Genomic DNA, 17,011 nt, shown 5'->3' with positions numbered 1-17,011 from the left:
CTTGAGGAGTATGATTTCAAAAGTATGACTGCCATCTAGTGGTATGAATTGAGTCTGAAAATAAATGATCTAGAAATGGAGTCATCCTGTGTACTTCTCTTAGTTATATTCTTGTACTTGATAGAAATAGTAATATAAGCAATAGTAATAATGTTATATATTATGAGTAATATTATCTCCATACTACTGCATATTGAGATGAAGACTCAAATTAGTTAAAAAATGTCCAAAATTAGTTTTAAGATGTCACTCCATTTGTATACCTGAAATAAGCAGTCATCACTGTTACAAAAAAGACATGTATAAGCTAATCTGTAATACAAGAAATGTACAAAAACAAAACATGAAACTATGTTCCAAGATGCATGGCTATTGACTATCACTATTTAGAAAAGAAATCAGCACAAACACTTTACTTAGAAAACCTTTAATAATCAACTTTGTATATTTACAAATATCTACAATTTGTTCTAGGAACTTAAATAAATAATCAAACTCTTTCCTTGTGGATATTCTAATTTGCAAGAAAAACCTTAAACTCTTTTGGAGACAACAATAATAAAGAAAAGAATATTTGTACACAAAGATCTTTCAAAATGAGCAGAGAAAGATTTAAATCAACCAAACATTACAGATGGAAAAAATGTATCATGGCATATCATGTCCTTGTATAACCCTGACTACCATGATATCAAATACCATGGCCACTACTCTGGTCATCACAAAAGTAGAACTCCTGTTACAGTATCAAATCATCTAGCTACAGGTGAAAAACTATATCTTTAAAAAGAATCCCTGTGAGGGACAGCATGATAACACCTGAAACACCCTTGAAATATTCTAGGTCTTGATTCACAACCAACAGTCTCAAGTGTTGTTTAGACAGCAGAGCTCCCATCATGCCCCAAAATATGACTGATGTTGTGGGCAGGGCGGTTGGTCTGTTTGCTAGAGTCTGTAGATGATGTGTTGGTCAAAGACAGCAACGGGGACATTGGCATTGACGAGCCATCCGGTGGCATTGCTGTGGCAATTTCTGGGAATAGTGAAGTCAAATTGAAGTTCGGAAGGTGAGGGGTGATACTTGAAGAGTTCCCAATGGGCATGGGAGGCATTTCTGGGAGCAGGGGAAAGCTGGCTTGAGCAAAGCCAACCGGTCGGGGTGGGGAGAGTATGGAACTAAAGCGGTTGTTGAGTGGGGCGGTGCTACTCTTGTCTGTACTTGGGCTTGTAAACATTTGGTTGGAGAAATACTGTAGTGGGAGATCACTTGGAAGGCTGGGATGAGCTGCAGGGGAATAGGAGGGGTAAAATGAGGGCAAAGTATTCTGAGGCTCCACAGGTAGAAGGGCTGGGGTGCGAGATGTACCAGACTGGCTAACAGGGGGGATGAAAGTAGAATTTGCATTTATGGGTGGCGGTGGGTTCATGCTGCCATCTGCGATGAAAGGGAAACTAGGAAAGTTCTGAGAGAGATGCTGGTCAGACACCAGATTGTTTTCACCGCTGACCTGTGAGCTGTCAGGCATGAAGCGCACTATACTGCCCCTCCGCGTCTCAGCCCCGGTCTGTGGACGCCCAAGGATAACACCTCCAGTGGAAGGTAGTGGTAGGGAGCCCTCAGACTCAAACAGGTCTGCATTTCTTACGGTTCCTGACCTTTGCCGTTCCCCTGGTCGAATCTTAGAGCTCTGAGCCTCTTGTCCGATATGGCGGGTGCGTTGACTGACCGACAGAGGTCTCGAAGGAGCAGGGTTTCTTCCTGGTTCAGCACTACTCTGAGGTGTTGGAGGATGGGGGAGTCCTGTCCTAACTCCTTGGCCATGCAAATTCCCACTAACCTGGGGTATGTGTCCCTTATTGCTTTCTCCATGGCGCATTGCAGGAGCCTTTTGAGATGAGGACAGGCTAGGACTAGAAGCTTTGGCCTGCAAATCCCCAGCAGATGTTCCAGGCACACAGCTATATTCTATGCTAACAGGGGGGCAGCACTGCGTTGACCGTTGATGTCCAGTTTGCTCAGGTAGATGTGGAGCCAGGAGACTTTGCATGAAGCTCTGGCAAGCCTCTTGCCCTACCCCAATCTGCATGCCCTGTGACACTCCATGAGTGCCTGAATAAGGCACACGTGACCGGCCATCCCCTGCTGAACCTGGGCCCATTCGGAAGGTGCCTTGCAGCGGAGGGCCCCGTTGCACTGGGGGTACAGTTTTATTGGCATCTCCTGCACGGGACACTTGCACCTCGAAATTGCCAAGTTGGTGGCTACTGCTCAGGGTCTTAAAAGGAGGGCATTCATTAATACGCTGGACATCAGCTGGCCCAGGGTGGTCAGGTGGCAGCCTATTTGCTGGGTTGTGGTTGATATTCCCTTTTCCCCGGTCCAAATAGCGCAAGTCTGGCTGATCTTGATTGTTACCACGTGGGGCCTGCAGGTGAAGCCCCATGCGCTGCTCGCCACTCGAGGACGACTTTCCAATGAGAGCCTCTGCTGAGTAGCTAGAAAGACGCTGGCGCTCGTGTCGTGAAGGAGCACAGGTGAGGTCAGATGAACGAGACACAGAGCTATTAGCCTGTGAGGTCAACTGCTGCTCCAGACTCCGAGAACCCATTAGTCTTTGGACAGTGTTGTGGTCCTGCCCGCTCTGACACTCCTGCTGCCCCATATGACTGTTCTGATGAGTCCTTGGGCCTGTTGGCTGGGCCTCACATGTCTTCTCCTGCAGTCGTCCCCCAAAGTGCTGCTGCTGAATCTGCTGTTGAAGGTGTTGATGGCGTGAGTGAGAACTCTGCTGCTGAATTTGCTGCTGCTGCTGTTGATGGGGCTGTGATTGTTGGTGCTGGGCCTGCTGGAGTTGCTGGGATTGCTGCTGTTGCTGTTGGTGATGATGTTGCTGTTGATGCTGCTGCAGCTGCTGTTGTTGTTGATGCTGCTGATGTGCTTGTTGCTGCTGTTGCTGATGTGCTTGCTGCTGCTGCTGCTGTTGGTGCTGCTGCTGTTGATGCTGTTGATGTTGCTGAGATGGAGTATGCTGCTGTAACCCGCTCTTCTCCAGATGATGCTGTTTCTGCTGCATACCAACAGGAGGTCCTGTCTGACCCCCACGGACCATTCCCCTCTTTTTGTGGACGTGCTGATCCTGCTGCATCGTTCTTTGATGGATGTTGTGCAGCTGACCCTGTGTGTTGTCGGATTGTGTGAGATGATGTTGTAGCTGATACAGGTGATGTCTCTGCTGCTCTTGCTGTTGATGCTTCAGGTAAGGGTTTCCTCCAATGTGTTGCTGTGACTGGGCACTATTCTGGGAGTGACTGGGCTGAAGATGTACTACACCAGGTTGATTGGGTTCTTGAGAGAGTACCTGAGAGGGGCAATGGCCATCTGTTGGTCTCAGTACTGTGCTCATGAAGCCATTGCTGGAAAAAAGTGAGCTCTCTGGATTGATTCGAGTCATGACAGTTGAAGAGCCTGGGGTCATTTGACCAATAATCATCTGGGAGTGGTCTGCAGTCTTGGCATCCATGCGTCCGACATTGCCAGGCTGGCAGCCTTTGGGACGTTTGTTACTTGGTAACATCACATCGTCCTGGGCTGGACGCTTCGACAGCTCCTTCAGGTGTCGTTCGGCTACACCACCACCGTGTGGACGCATGAGGGAGCTCTTGAGGGGTGTGTACTCATTCAGCTGTCCAGATACTGAACAGTTTGTAAGAATAGGGGTGGATGGTTGGGACACCAAGTTAGCAGGGCCTCCTGGTGAGGGAACCGTCGCTTGCTGGGCAAGACTGGGAGACCCAGGGTAAGGCTGACTGGAACTGGGACGTATTAAATTGTTGACATTAAGACTACCAACTGAAGCGGACTGAGACTGTGAATAAGCCACACTGTGAGGTGGTCTATTTGGCCGGCTTGTTGTTCCTTCCACTGGTGGACATCTGACAGAGCTTTGGGAAGAGGTTTTTACCAAGGGCAGATCCAGGTGTTTGCTTGGCTTGAACTGCTGCTCTGGGTTCCTTTCTTTGCTGTTGGGGGCTTGCTGGGATTTCGGTAGATCCCAAGCGGTAACCAACGCCAGTATTTCTGCCTGCTCGGGTGTGAAACTGAATGTTCCAAAGCTGTTAGACGAAGCACTTATATGGTGGCCAGTAGGAAGCATGGAGGCAACTGAAAACCCTCTACCACCAGCTGAGAGTGGCAAGTCTGTCTGACTATTTGAAATAAGGGGTTGTTCCAAAGAATCCTGCTCTAATGCATACACCTCTTGAGACAGGGTAGAGTCTTTCCTAGGGCATCTATCAGTCAGCAAATGACCTTTCTCAATAGATACATGCTCTTTCTCCTTTCTTGAGTCAAGTTTCAATTCAGCAGAACTCATCTGTGTGGAAGGTAGAGGAGCCAAGCCTACTTCCTGAGATTGGCTCCGAGATCCACTTGTATTATCTCGTTTCCTGGGCTCAGGGGGTTGTATCTGGCTGGCTGTAGCTGAAGGAGTTAACTGCAATGAAGGCTCAGTACAAGATATTTGAATTGAAGGCAAAGTAGAAGAACGGCAAATTTGTGAGGAGTCCAGTACATTTGCAGTTTTATGACACTGTAAAGAAGGCTGATTTGACTGAACAGAAATCACTGGTCTGCATGGAGCAGAGGTGTGAATTGTAGGAGTGGGAGGAACCATTACACCACTAGAGGGTATAACCATTGGTTTACTATGAGTGGAACCAACACAAGTAACTAATGCTGTAGTCTGCATTGAGCTATAGCTTGTTGCTGAAGGTATACTGGGTACAGAAAGACCAACACAAACCGTTTTAGTCTGAGGAGGGGATTCTCTGCTCACAGGCTGAACACTGACTGCTGAGCATGGAGGCTTCACAATGGAGTCAACACAAGAGACTGCAGTTGTGTCTTTTGTCATCGGCACACCATTGTCAATTGATGTATTCAAAGAACATGTATTTGTCGCAGCAGCAGATCTGCTCTGTTTGGCCGTTTCTTTAGACACAGGTATTGTTTCCTGTGTAAAATGATTGGATGTGGCCACCGTTCTACTAGGAGCAGAGCTGGCAGGTGTTACTGATGGGACACTTGATGTGGTGCTAACACCATTACAGTTAGTAACTGGAGAAGCAACTGTTGACTTATCCAGCGTTGGCTGGATACTGGTTACCGTTACCACAGGTTCTGAAACAGCAACACTGATTGACGGGGTGTTCTCAGAAGAACTGGCACTTGTACTTGAAACTCCACTTGCTGCGAGATTTACTCCAGTGACAGGTGACTTCATCACAGTAGGACTGTTTTTGGTGGCTGCTGTTGTGGTCTGCACACTGCTTGTACTACTCACAGTGATTGTACTCTTAGAACTTGAAATTGTTTTTGGAGCAATTACAGCAGTAGTGGATTTCTTTAGAAGTTGGGCTGAATCAAATGGCTTAGTCGGCTGTGTTGTAGGCTTGGCTGCAATTGGGAGAAGACATCGTCCAAGTTTAAGGTCTTTACCTCTAGCAGATTTAGGTTTCCTGCCTGGTTTCCTACAAGGTCCTATTTTCCTCACAGGCCCTTTGACTTCACTACTCACTTGCTTGGGTGGTGCAGGTGTTTCTGTAGGTGTGGGAGCCGGTGGAGCAATGGTGTGCACTTGGACAATACTTTGACTAGTAACCTGTGAGTCGGTCTGGTTAAGGCTTGTAAGTGAGCCCAAGGTGTGGACAGTGAGACTACCACTCTGTTCTTCACCAGATGTTTGACCAATCTGTTGGGGAACTGGTGCAGCCAGACCAATCCCCTTGTCAGGCGATTGCACTGGTTGCAAAACAAATACTTGTCCATTCATAGAGATGGTCTGAGGGGCCTGTGATGAAAGCTGTGGAAGAATATGTACCAACTGTTTGCCTGAAACAGCCTGATTATTGTTAACAGGAAGTGCGTTCGAAGTTGTAATATTACCAGGTAATACAGGCATTGCAGCAGGAACTACTGTCTGGGGGGTCTGTGGTGTTTGGGGAGTCTGATTAGGTGCCTGAATGATAACAATATGTTGGCAAGGTGTCTGGGTGGTCTGGCTGCTCAGATCCTCCCTCATCACTTGCTGGGCTGTACAGGAACCAGCCTGCTGTAAGATAACAACATTTGGATTATTGTTTTGTTGCACTGGGACTGTAGCAACTGTTGTCCCAGCAGGATTCACCTGCAAAACTTGCATTGTTTGAAGCATAGGCACCACAGCAGCTTGCCGCTGATTGAGGCCTGGCTGGGCTTGGGGCATTACTGCCGACTGTGGCTGAGCAACAATCGAGGACTGAGGCTGGGGTAAAAGAGCTGGCTGGGGTTGTGGTGGTGCGACAGACTGTTGCTGAGATATTACAGCAGACTGAGGCATCACAGCCAACTGAGGCTGGGGAAGTAAGGCTGGTTGTGGTTTAGTCTGGGGTAGCAGAACTGGCTTAGGCTGGCCCACGGATATCAGAGCTGGCTGCGGCTGAGCTACAGGTTGCATGGTTGGCTGAGACAGTACAGTTACTTGTGAATGAGGCCCCAGTGTTGGTTGGGGAAAGATGACAGGCTGACCCTGGGAAACACTGACTGGGTGAGTTAACAATGTTGATTGGGGCAAGATGGCTGACTGGGGCTGAAGCTGTGACTGTTGCTGCTGTGAAGACTGGAGTGGGAGAGATGTAGAGAAAGCAACTTGTGGCATGGCAACAGCTTGTTGTTGGATCTGAATTGTTGTGGGCTGGGTTGATGGTTTCACACCTACAGAGCACACAGAAAACTGCTGCGGGCCAGCACTGTTGCTCCCATTGCTGTCTGAAGTAGGCAGTGCCTGACAGACAGGTTGCACCGTGTTCCCTGCTAGATGCAATGTTGTCCATGTTGTCTGAGTATTCCCTGCGGCACTGAGGAGGTTCGAACTAGACGATAAAGTTTGATTGGCAGAGGTTACCATTACCGCAACATCCGGGGCCAGCAGTCTGCTGTCAGCACCTCGAGAGAGATGGGTTACACCTTGCCTTGGGAAGACAGTGGAGATGGTTCCAGACGTAAGGGTAGGGGCAGGAGAGACTGGCAGGGGTTGCTGAGGCAAGTGGGCAGTGACTGCAGGTTGTGGGCACAGGCTCTGAAAAGTGATGTAGTTCACAGGGGGAGGCAATTTCGGAGCAACTGGGGCCACTGCAGCAGGCTGTTCAACTACTGCGAGTCCAATCCTGGTCACAGCAGGAATAAGGGTCGCTACAGGTATATGCTGTGGAGTGGAGGATGGTACGACATCATGGACTTGTGCTCTATTGTGGATAACCGGTCTAACGTCACAGGCACGTTCCACTATCACAGCAGTCTCAGGCTGTTTGTCTTGCTGTGGGATAAGATTTGGTTGACCAGGCTGTTTACCAGATGGAGAGATGGTATTTCCACTGGAATAGACAATGATCCCCTTGGACAGCAGGTGAGTTGGTGTTACTTTAGCCACTTTCGCACTACGCTGCTTGCCCTTCCAGTGAATTGTTGGGTCATCAAGGAAGTTAACGCCGTTGGCTTTGAGCAGCTCAAGGTAATGAGCACTTTCCTTGCGCAGGTCCTCAATTTGCCGCCGCAGCCGCTTTATCTCTTCCGCTGCACAAGCATAAGTGAATATAACATTAGTAAAACAATTCTCATATCACAAGAAGACACCCTTTGTAAGATACAGCAAGTGATCAAAGGAAAAAAGGACTATATAAAGGCAGGCCAAAATCCATTTTACCTTGCCCCTTGTCACCACCAGTGAGAAGCATTTCATCATTCTGCTGCTTCAGTTCTGTTATATAACGGTGAGCTTCGCCTAGGATCATGTTTTTGCTCTGCAAGGAAAGAAATAGAAAATAAAACAATTAGATATTTTGCTGCAGTCAACACAAGCTCACAATTTGATATGGGTTTGAATGAAGTGTAATATTCAAGTGCGTAATCTGTATAAGACATTCCACCTGTTTAAGAGCTGGGGAGCAAGGCAAGAGATCTCCAATGCGGTTGATGCCCGCATTGATTTTCTCTTTACGATGTCTTTCAACTGTGAACAGATTGCATATTTAGACATATAGCTCTCGTGTTTGACTACACAAAGTATCCCAACATGAACATATACAGCACTTTCAACATTAATTGCCATGGATCCCTGTTAAACTTAAGTAAAAACTGGGATGACAAATAATCTTTTTTTTTTCATATTTAATCAAACATGATTCAATTGAGCCACAACATGATTTTGTTACACCTCCATTTAGGCTACTCATCTTTAATGTGGAGAGCACCGTACATAAAAATAACTAAATAAAATAAATTGCTCACCTGCATTATGGCTCTCCTTGTTTTTGTTTTTCTTCCTCCTACTTAACACAACAAAACTAGGTATTAGGAATGACATCCTCTAGCATGAACTTGACCATTTTCACTGATGACATGTGCATTTGTGCATGACATTTACTACATGTGCGCATATTTTGCCTTTCGTCTGGTTTCCAAAAATATTTGCTTTCCTGATTTCGGTCATCATTTCACAATAACAAAGACAACTGGTCATCGAGTACGTTTTTTCTTAAAAGGAATCGAAAAGCTTTCAACATGTGATATATAACTGGATTTAACCATACACACCTTGGAGATTTGTGGACCGGGGTCTGACTTTGTGTTATCTCTGGCATCCTGACTCTCTTTCAGGCCTGTAAAACAACATGTGGAAAAAGATTTTGAAAAGAAAAGACATATGAATGAATGACTATAACAAAACAGTCTAATTTACAACATGTCTGGAAGAAAAAGGCAATTAGGAATTTATAGGACAACGTACCTCCCCGTTACGGCTGACACCAGCCAGGGGGTTCTTCCCAACAAACGTGCCAGGTTAACACATTTTCAGACACCTTCGCAATTCCTGCGATACACCAACTTCAGCTGAGGAGTTCTTCAATGAAACAACGTTAGGTTAGGATAATTATCTGACCAATGACCTTTGTCAACAATGCAAAACACACTTTGTCATCCACTTGGTAGTTAGTGAGATTACCAAGTTGACAGCACAATTAATTATTCCAAATCATGTTCAATATCAAATTGGTTAATTCCTGATATGCAATTGACTTACAGAAACGTACAAAAACCTAACGTTAGCGATCAAATCCTATCACACATCCGCTTGACATGTTTTTCTTTTATTATACGTTAATATAATACACTATCTATTTCCCAAAGGCGGCAAATAATTCCATATGTATGTCAACTTGTTAAATTACATTTCTGAGTATTATGACCGGGCAGAGTAAACATTACTGATGAGTAGGTAGGTGATCAGAGAGCATGAGCAAGAATGTGTACGATGATCACCTGAAGTTAGCTATCGCCATTATCCAACTTAGCTACGTTAGCTAGCCACCAATCTGAGCAACGTTAACGTTAGATAGCAGCTAAAATACTCTTTACAATTTTAACGTCACACACTAAACAGTGAAATGTGTGCTCCGATAGTTAAAACATATTCTGTTCATATCATTAAATAAACAAGCGTATTTGCTGATTAACAGCTTACATTTGTAAACAATGTCTGGCTACATACCCATCACTGGAAAGGTTTGTAGCTCAGTTGGTTTGCTTAGCACGGTCATTACCGTTCGGCTAATTCTAGCTATCGAGGTAGATTATAGGTTGCTACATTATTGGCAAATGTCACACTGAATGCAGTTAGTTAAAACGTGAAGAGTTGTGTGTATATATAGTACAGTCCCCTGTTGTACCTTCGACACAGAATTGGCAAAGCACTCTGCTATCCAATGTTAGCGTAGTAGTTAGCTTCCTCTGTTTGATTTACACGCAGCCATCCAGCTAGCACGACTTGCATTATTGGCTCGCTATACTGGCAAAACAATACATTGGGAACGCTTATGGGTATTCCCTAAGGCTTAAAAACACTTTAATGATGTACTCAGCTTACCTGTAGCTTCTCCATTTTTTGGTCCAAGCCTGTCAAAACTTTAGTGCTTGACAATGAGCTGTCCTCTCTCAACCTAACCTCCTGGAAGGGAGTTTTCCAATCACAACGTGGAACACCAAGGGGTAACCCAATCACAGTGGGCGCACTTCAGGTAGGGGTCTACCAAGTTGAAGTTGGTGATTTAATGCGAATCCCCAATACTGTGTGTCTGGTGTGTACATTACATATTATACGTAACGTGCACAGTAATTCAAGTTATTTTGTGTTTGTATAGACTAGTATACGTATGTGACAAAGCTACACATGAGGACAAAATGCTTACTGCAAATAGTATTTCCTTTATTTAGAGGTTTAAAAGTCTTACAATATAGAGCTCCAGAAAAGATAAAATTCTTCAAAGAAAGGGAAAAAAAACATGCTCGTAACTACGTTGGAAAGGACAATCCTCTCCATGCATGCAAAGGGTCAAGGCTTCTCTGAGGGCTTGAGGGTCTGTCCCACATTCTTCATAAGAAACCTGTTGGATTGACCTGCAACAGTCCCACAACGTATATAAGGTGGCCATTGTAATCAGTGAACATCACTGAAATTGTACAGGTACACTGTGGGAGAGATTTTAGCTGCCAGTGCGCCAAGAAAGAAAACCCCTCAAAGAATCAAATTCATGCTTAACACACTCACACACATACAGAGCTTGGAAGAGAGCACACAGTAGGTCACAATCCACAAGCCACTCTCGCGGCTTCTGTTGAGGGGCAGTTGCACTACAGTAAGCCTTAACCAAAAAGAAGAGAGGAAAAAAAAAACACTGTTACTCCTGCCAACCAAGGCGAACATATTTTCCATTGGAAATTCAAGATGTTTACATCTTGGGGTGAGGGTGGGGAGTTTTGCTCTTTCACAACACTGTGTTGCCCCTCTAACTGCACACTGCATGCGTTTTAAGTATTTGTATCTCACCTGCAGCATTGATTTTCAATCAAACCTCCAGAGAAGCCTTGAGCCATTCAGCCGCAATGTAACAAAAAAAAATAAAAATAAAACTCCAAGGGAAATTAAATAATGGGTAGAGAAACCAAAACATTCAGAAAGAGAGTGGAGTCTCCTCCAGTCTCCCCCCACCTTGAAATCGTTCCAACCAATCTCCCGCTTTTTTTCCAGAGGGGGCCCCTGTGCCCCTCTCCACTCTCCAGCACTGATCTCACAGCGACAGAGAGGTTCATGTCACAATGGAGACACTGCGTCTTGTGCAACGCTCTCGCACTGCCAGGGACAAAAGAAGCAACAAGTCTCAACCACCAGCAGGATTCCCTTCCCAATTGTCCATGGGCTCAGGTGGCGAGGGGATGGAGTTCTGAGAATTCTGTGCATCACCATGATGCCGCAAAAGCATCACTCCAAGGTTACCATCTGGGGGGGAAGGGGGACATCCTTCTTCGACAGCAATCCTACTTTCTATAGATGTTCCCTCTTTAGTTCGACTGTTTATGTCCACAACAGCAAAACAAAATCGTCCCCTTACCTCAAGTCAACGATTTTAAAAGAACACACAGACAGCACGCTTTGCAAAACACAGAAACCTTCACCATGTCTTAACGGTCAGAAAAATCAGCAGCCTCTTGGAGCAATTTGAACTCTTAAAACAATTGTTTTGTTTTCAAATACCTAACTGAAGAATAGAAGAGAAAAAAAAGAAATGGCAAAATACAGGGACTTGATTTTGTTTCATGAAAAATTAAAACAACTTTTGTTTTCCAATTAAGTGGTGAATGTGTCGACCCTGGGGCTTTTGTCACAGTTCCTTTTGGGGGAGATGGGGCAAGACCATGTTTCTTCGATGGCTCAGCCTCTAGTCTGCCTTCTGCAGCTCTCCCGCAGGGGGCGCACACGGGCTGCGCAGGCTCTTCTGGAGCACATGGGCGTCTGCAGGCTCTATCCTCTTGTAGTAGTTCTTTTTTGTCTCAATGATCTCGAAGCCAAACTTCTGGTAGAAGTCAATAGCCGACTCGTTGCTAATCTGCACATGACTGCAAGGACAGGAAGCAAATCATTATGAGCCATCTCTTGAGCCTACTGTCACAAGGAGGAACCAAGCTCCCAACCCACAGGTATTACAAGTGCATAGTTATTAAAGTCATAATTTGTACAAGTGTGGTTACACTGTAGTAAACATCACTGATTGTGAACAATGATACACACCCAGTTACACAATCCACACATATTGCAAGATTACAAGTGTATATAGTGAGGTTACACACTAGTTACACTGTAGTTATACTGACTAACACTGACTAACGTAAGCCACACCCAGCCAATCCCAATGACATATTAGTTGATAGAGACACTAGAGTTGGTGAATATAAAATGTAATCCAACAAACACTTTTCCAAGGCCAGGTGGTGGAATGGGAAAAGAGTTCATGAAATGATCAGTAGAATCAGTAGATGGATAATGTTTTGATTGACAGACCCACCCAATTATCATCACCTGAATTTACAGCCCTTATCAGTGAAAAGCCCATGATAGATACTCACAGGTAGATATTATCAAAAGTGCCATCCTTCTCACAGATATTCAACACGTGGTTCAGCATCTTTGTCCCTGTAAATGAGAACAAAACTTGACTCATATTCAAAAGATGTGTATCTATGGTATACAAAGGGTATGAGTGTGGTCATTACCATAACTGCATAAAATGTATGTATTACCATAACTGTATAAAATATATTCCACTGCTGAAGCAACTACATATTCTCAGAGCCTTGACATAAATGGGACTGGGGAACAACCCTGCAAGCAGTCATGATGCATCATAAAATAGTCTGTCAGGGTACTTTCCAAGTTCATATCACATCATCAAAATGACAAGTGTTAATAGTGTAGTTGGTTATTGTAATTCCAAACATGGTGTTAAGTCCTCTAACTGTCCCTTCTGTGTTCACTTAACAGACACAATGGCTTGGATAAAGCCATAAACAGCCCTCACCAACCAACATGGTGCTCCATGAGTATGGAATGAAGAGGTATAATTTGATTGGATGTTGAGCTTGAACATTAACAATCTTTTGTGAAACCCAAACCTGTAATCATGGACTGCATCTTTGTCCAAAATTAAACAAACAGACATCTAGCTAGCCTCATGTACACACAATATTACCTATTCCAAGTCTTCGGTAGGGTGCTAGACAGCCCAGTGTCATGATGTACAATCTCTTCTGATTCTGAGAGTGGTCTACTCTGCAGCATACAGCACCAACTGCAATATCATTGAAGTAAGCTAGAAGAAAGGTGGCACAATGTTATATCAGAGCAATACTGCATCCAAAAGCAACCTTCATATATCTACAAACAGAGCCATTCAAAAACTCATATGGTAAAGAAATGTCAGATATATATGCCAATTTTTCAATTCCACTAAATAGTTGTTGTTCCAATGCCATTTTAGTTACAACCCCGCCAGATATTTACCTAGCTTAGCGAGCTCTCCAACCTCCAGCACATCCTTGTAGAACTTGTCGTTGTAGCTGACGGGGAAGATGACTTGATTCAGTCGCTTCAATTGTTTAATGTTGTGGGGTGTAACATCCCCCAGCTCGATCCGGCTACTGGAACAAAATCATAACGGTCAATGGATGTACATCAAGAAGACTTGCTGGTCAAGCATTACACATACACTACTTGAACATAAGAAGACCATCTCTTCCACCTTGTCAACCCTAACAGTTGGCCTAGGGAAATTAGCCTCCCTTCCAGAGGCCAAACAGATGACAGTGAAACTACTCATGTTGGGTCATAGTGTTGGCTCCCGGAACATTCCCTCACACAAAGCCTCAAACAAACTGAGAGAATCAAAGTCACAATTGATTTTAACAAAAGTGCAACATGCTATGACAAACCACTGGGTTAATCCTAGTCCAGACCTGCTCCAGTGCTAACTTGTTACTGACCCCCATCAGCATCTGTCTTATTGCCACTACTTGACCCTGTCTGAGGAACGCGAGAGGTATTTATAGGGGTAGCTACATGCTAAACCTTCACTCCGACACAACAGCTGCTTGTCACGTGTGCCTGGCACCACTTGTGCAGCCACCAGATAGGATGTGGTGACGGGAGAGACCTGGCAACCTTTGCTGGTTTGATTTAAGACATCTGGTCCACAAATCCACATTAAACCTCTTGGACACCAACAGTGCCTTGCTTGTGGTTTGCTTGTCTGACCTCAATGACAAGTTTGGACTTCATTCTGCAGTTGTTTTTAGTGACACACATTAGCCAATATACTGCTGGTATTACAAAAAACTAGACCATTACGGTAGGCGTTGTAAAATGAAATAATGGCTGCATTGAGTAAAATAACATAACAATGCTATCATGGGGGTTGACTAACAGAACACCTAAGAATTTCAATTGGTTTGAATGAAATTAAGTTATAATTTGTTAACCAATTCATAACACACTGTGTTACATCATCCAAAAGGCATAGTACCATTCCAACATTTCAATTGGTTTGAATGAAATTAAGTTATCATTTGTTAACCAATTCATAACACACTGTGTTACATCATCCAAAAGGCATAGTACCATTCAAACTGATTTTGAACACTTTTTTTGGATTGGCATCACTTGGCACACTGGCAGGTTACCAACATGACTTTCCTGATTTCCTGCAATGCCTCCTAGTAGATGAAACGATTTCAACATGTAAACTTAGGCCGGCAGAATCATAAGCAAACACAGAGCTTTGGTAACTGTGCTATTCAGAGTGCCACCACAACCAAACTGACAGCAGACTGTTACTATAACTGTTATTAATAGCTGGACTGAATAGCTGACTGAGAGGTAGAAGCCTACTGGGCTTGCTAGCACACTATAGGTAACGTTGTTAGTCGTTGTTACAACATAACAGGGTTACATGTGCGAAAATGTCATGTTTCAAATTAATTCACCCTAGTTGTCCTACCATCCAGCAACGTAGTGTTCAGTACAACATACATATGTTTTGGGGGATACTAGTTAAAAGTACTAACTTCTGTGAACTCGTAGCTTAAGACAGCTACAACCAAGGCTGGCTAGTTGGCTAGCTAGCTAACTTGAACATTTACTTCAAAACTCCAAGGGGACAATTTAGCAAGCTAGCTAGCTAGGGTAGCAAGTAAGCTTACATAAATCAATACCGATTCGCCTCTCAAATAGCGTCAACATGACCGAGAGTGGCATTCCATACTCACAAAAGTGTTAGCTAACCGAACATTACAATGAAAGTCACTGACATTGTAAATCAATGAAGTCCTTAAGGTGTTGAAATGATAAAAGCGTGGTTTGCTAGCTAGTAAGCCTGGGTGTCTGACTCAACGAATCTCGAATTAGGATTCGCCACACGAAGATAGCACACACCGGTAGCGTACTACTGTAATGTCAGGCTCATCAAGGCAGTGTAAATACAAACAACGGTGTAATTAACAATCACAGAGCGCAGTGCCGAGTTCACAACGAATTAAAACCAATCGCTGTGAGAAATATTAGCTAGCTAGGCTAAGTGTGTGCTGTCGTTGGCAGATTCTTTGCTACCATTAGCTATCGTTAGCCCAATTGAGCGGAGAGCTTAGGTTAGCTTAGCATTCTACCACCTCCCCCGCCCCCCGTTGGAAAAAAAGAGAAAGGAAAAAACTTTACTCGTGGTGAATAGACGTGTTTAGATGTAGCTACTCACCCTTTCATAGCGAAAAGAAGTTAGTCCTTGTTCAATGTGCAATATGCGTTGAGTGTATATTATGGTAAGAAAGGGTGATTTGGGTTCAGTTCGAATAATGATTGCCTCCAGAGGTACCCTCCACATGTATGTTGCTAGCAGGCTGGCTAACCGATCTCCCTCCACAGCCGACGCTGCTGTCAACTCTGACCCCTCACACTTTGCTCCTGGTAGAATGTTTTTTTTTCTCCTCAAAATTTCATGTAAAATCAAATAATATTCCTGAATACACAATGCATGGTAGTGGCCGTTCTTTGATGAACCTGAAAAAAATAATAATTACACATCTGCGAAGAGACAAGTAGATGAACTTTGACCTTTCACATCATGATTCGAAACTGCTTTAAATACGAAAAACCCATTACAGACATGTTGAATATGAAACATAAGCATAAAAATAAAGCTCGTATCCCATATCCCAATTAAAATGATATAAATTCTAGTAAAAAATAAAATACAAACGAAGATACAAACGACAGTCACGTGACTAAGAGGTATCCCAGCCTGACGAAGCTACACAGTGCCTCTACTGTAACATTTCAGAGTTGCAGAATAGTGTAGCTCATGCCACCTTATAATATAAGTGAACAATTCTAGCAACTTCTTACATAAAAGAGTTGCCATAAAACAGCGATATATATAATTGTGGCCAGTTTGCACTTAATGTTATGTCAATCTGTTACAGATTTTTTTGTGTTTGTGTTTATTCTGCTATTGTTTCAGTTTAATTTATCAAGAGGCCATGCATTTCTTACATTATCTTTTTTGAACTATGAATAGGAACACTTTCGAAGTATCCACTGATCTATTTTGATCTTCAATTATTGGATTTGTAATAAACCCTTAGAATCTTGATTGGTGATGAGCTAGATTTAAAGCTTAGATAATAATAATAATAGCCTGGGAGCAGCACCATATAGCCTGGGAGCAGCAGCGGAGAAAGCCTATCACCCATGCTGTGGAGCTTGGTTCTGGGGGTTTGGAGGGTGTTATTGTTTGTTGACCAGACAGTGCGTGAGGAGGTCTGGGGGGTGAGGAGTTCCATATATGCACTGGTGAATGAGGAGAGAGATCTATATTTGATTCATCATGTTTCATTTTGAACATCCAGGTCTTGCATGTAGCCTACATCTTTGGGTTTATTAAAATACCCTATTATTTCATTCATGAAATTATCACACTTTACTGTAAAGATGGCTGACTATCCAACACTGGATATTATTACCTTGAACTATTTTACTACATCCAACTCTGTGAAAGTGTCTCATTACACTTATCTGAGCTTAGAGTCCATAGACCT

At 43.9% G+C, this 17,011-nt stretch overlaps 2 protein-coding genes across 4 annotated transcripts; both read right to left on the bottom strand.

Annotated features, from left to right (window-relative positions):
- Nucleotides 1-268: 268 nt before the first annotated feature.
- On the bottom strand, nt 269-10,061 carry LOC134065977 (basic helix-loop-helix domain-containing protein USF3). 2 transcript variants are annotated; one of them, XM_062521125.1, is made up of 7 exons: nt 9,963-10,061; nt 8,826-8,939; nt 8,633-8,697; nt 8,327-8,367; nt 7,966-8,048; nt 7,743-7,839; nt 269-7,612 (listed from the first exon to the last, which is right to left on the bottom strand). In XM_062521125.1, the coding sequence occupies exons 3-7, from the start codon at nt 8,677-8,679 to the stop codon at nt 879-881; spliced, it is 7,002 nt and encodes a 2,333-aa protein (XP_062377109.1). In that variant the 5' UTR covers nt 8,680-8,697; nt 8,826-8,939; nt 9,963-10,061; the 3' UTR covers nt 269-878. The 2 variants fall into 2 exon arrangements, with proteins under 2 accessions (XP_062377109.1, XP_062377110.1); XM_062521126.1 differs by having other exon boundaries at nt 8,327-8,364.
- A 219-nt stretch (nt 10,062-10,280) lies between these two features.
- Nucleotides 10,281-15,849, bottom strand: naa50 (N-alpha-acetyltransferase 50, NatE catalytic subunit). 2 transcript variants are annotated; one of them, XM_062521158.1, is made up of 5 exons: nt 15,673-15,849; nt 13,431-13,564; nt 13,120-13,239; nt 12,497-12,563; nt 10,281-11,989 (listed from the first exon to the last, which is right to left on the bottom strand). In XM_062521158.1, exons 1-5 carry the CDS (start codon nt 15,678-15,680, stop codon nt 11,812-11,814), a joined length of 507 nt encoding a protein of 168 aa, XP_062377142.1. In that variant the 5' UTR covers nt 15,681-15,849; the 3' UTR covers nt 10,281-11,811. The 2 variants fall into 2 exon arrangements, with proteins under 2 accessions (XP_062377142.1, XP_062377141.1); XM_062521157.1 differs by having other exon boundaries at nt 13,431-13,567; nt 15,673-15,848.
- Nucleotides 15,850-17,011: the final 1,162 nt, after the last annotated feature.

This window comes from Sardina pilchardus, chromosome 19, assembly GCF_963854185.1.
Source record: "Sardina pilchardus chromosome 19, fSarPil1.1, whole genome shotgun sequence".
NCBI lineage: Eukaryota > Metazoa > Chordata > Actinopteri > Clupeiformes > Clupeidae > Sardina > Sardina pilchardus.
Note: the sequence above shows the minus strand (reverse complement) of the source record. Positions and strands in the feature narration are given on the sequence as shown.